At 47.4% G+C, this 2,500-nt stretch overlaps 1 protein-coding gene across 1 annotated transcript in view; it reads left to right on the top strand.

The window, feature by feature from the left end:
- Positions 1–2,500, top strand: part of lrpprc (leucine-rich pentatricopeptide repeat containing) — a 79,661-nt gene that overhangs the window by 29,795 nt on the left and 47,366 nt on the right. Inside the window, exons 18-21 of the mRNA XM_076286249.1 lie at positions 1–56; positions 175–237; positions 371–484; positions 1,217–1,347. The exon at positions 1–56 is cut by the window's left edge and continues 22 nt beyond it. Of these exons, the coding sequence (XP_076142364.1) occupies positions 1–56; positions 175–237; positions 371–484; positions 1,217–1,347 (364 nt within the window). The remainder of the gene's footprint in view (positions 57–174; positions 238–370; positions 485–1,216; positions 1,348–2,500) is intronic.

Here is a 2,500-nt window from a genome sequence, read left to right as displayed (position 1 = left end):
TGTACAGGGGCATCCGCAACCTGCTCGACTCCTACCACGTCCCCGAGCTCATCAAGGTACAGCCTTTTCGTGTGTGTGTGTGTGTGTGTGTGTGGCGGGGGTGTTTGCACGTTAGTGTTGCTGCTCTTTGGTTCCTCTTGGTGAATAATTTTGCTCTGCATTGTTGTTCTTCAGGACGTCATAATCCTGGTCGACAACAAAGAATCTGTTGGCTCCATGGAGATGCGCGTCCCAAAGGTCAGAGTTCATGTGTCCTCTGCCCCTTATGTGTATGAAATCTAGCTGTTGACAGTGTTACAGTGTTAAACAGCAAATAAGGCATACTGTATACCAAACGTGTGTGTGTGTGTGTGTGTGTGTGTGTGTGTAGGGTGTGGAGGGTAAGCTTGCTATGCTGGAGGGGCGTCTGTCTGAGCTGAAGGCTGAAGGGAAGCCCGTCAACACCATCCTCAAACAGCTCATCCAGACACTCTGTACAGAGGAGGTACTACCCCATCCGTCTAGCTCTCTGTCTCTCTTTCTGTCTCTCTGGTCTGTCTGTCTGTCTCTCTGCCTGTCTGTCTGTCTCTCTGGTCTCTCTCAAATTCAAATTCAAAGGAGCTTTATTAGCATGACTGTTTGGATACAGTGTTGCCAAAGCCAGTGTTGCAGATAACACAGTAGTGTCACAAAAGAAAGAACATATAGCACTGGTCTCTCTGTCTGTCTCTCTTTCCTTCAGGGTCTTTCTCTCCCTGTTGCCTTTGTTGCACGGTCACTCATTATGTTGTGATCACATTTGTGCTTTTGTACCGATTATACCTGGACCAGCATTCAGTTCAAGCAGTATGCAGTCTCGTGATCAGTTGATCTGAGAGAGAAAGTTCGCTAACACTTTACTTGACGGTATCTACAGAAGAGTGACATAACACTGTCATAACACTAACCCTGACTTGTCATGATAAAAACCGAATGACACTTGACAGAAGTGAGTGATTGAAGCGTTATGTCATAAATCTTATGACTTGTTTATACTGTAATGTTTATGACATGTGCATGACCGTGTCATGTTACTCTTACGTAGATACCTTCAAGTGTAACCGAAAGTTCTTGTCTTCTCTCTTTCACTACTCTCTCTTTATCCCTTCATGTTTTTCACCCTTTTTTACCCCCCCCTCTCTCTCTCTCTGTATCTCTCCCTCTCTCTCTCCCTCTCCCTCTCCTTCTCTCGGCTCAGAAACTGGACCGTGCTCTGGAGCTGAAGACTCAGAACGAGGAGCACATGGCGATCGGGGGATACGCCGCCCTGATCAATCTCTGCTGTCGCCATGACAATGTAGATGAGGCCATGAACCTGAAGAGAGAAATGTGAGTTGTGTTGGCGATAAGGAAGCAAAACGGAACAAAACAAAGAAAAAAGCAACTCACGCACACACACACACACACACACACACACACACTTTTACACACACACACACTTTTACACACACACACACACACACACACTTTTACACACACATGCACACACGCACACATACTGTACACACACACACACACACACACACACACACACTTTTACACACACACACACTTTTACACACACACACACTTTTACACACACACACACACACACACACACACACACACACACACACACACACACACACACACACACACACACTTTTACACACACATGCATACACGCACACATACACACACACACACACACTTTTACACACACACACACTTTTACACACACACACACTTTTACACACACACACACACTTTTACACACACATGCACACACACAAGCTGCTCGGCCCTCATTCTCCACATTAGACTGTCCGGCAGGTCATTAAAGATTAACACACACACAGCGGGCGGATCGGATGTAGGGAGACGTTAATGTGGAGCGCGCCGCGTCCACCGCCCGGTCAGGCTTTCAAGCTGCCGCTCGTATCCGAGATACTGTCACCTGGAGATGGTCACCAAGTGACAGCAGAGTGGGCGGGTGGCGTGGAGTGGGGGTGTGGGCCGAGTGGTGCATTTAAATCAAAGAAAGTTTATAAATCAGCGCAAATGCTTTGGACAGTGTGAGTGTTTTTAATGGGCAGCATGCAGTAGGGCTATACATTAAAAATGCATACACACACACACAGACACACACACACAGAGACACACACACACAGAGACACACACACACAGACACACACACACACAGACACACACACACAGACACACACACACACAGACACACACACACACAGACACACACACACAGACACACACACACAGACACACACACACAGACACACACACACAGACACACAGACACACACAGACACACAGACACACACACACACGTTCTAATTCCACATACGTGTGTTTGTGCCAGAGGCGTGGTCAGCTGCTATTAAACTCCTCTGCCATATCAGTGGGGCAAGCCGGTTGTGATCTGAGACCAGGGCCTCTGTGGTCCAAGGAATGAACGAGACTGTAAAATCACTGGAATAAATGCCCC

This window comes from Alosa pseudoharengus, unplaced genomic scaffold (assembly GCF_046254945.1).
Source record: "Alosa pseudoharengus isolate Yale_2024_CS ecotype anadromous, Long Island Sound unplaced genomic scaffold, YU_APseudo_1.1 YU_APseudo_1.1_scf_15, whole genome shotgun sequence".
NCBI lineage: Eukaryota > Metazoa > Chordata > Actinopteri > Clupeiformes > Clupeidae > Alosa > Alosa pseudoharengus.
The sequence above is the reverse complement of the archived record's forward strand: the minus strand, read 5'-3'. Positions and strand labels throughout refer to the sequence as shown.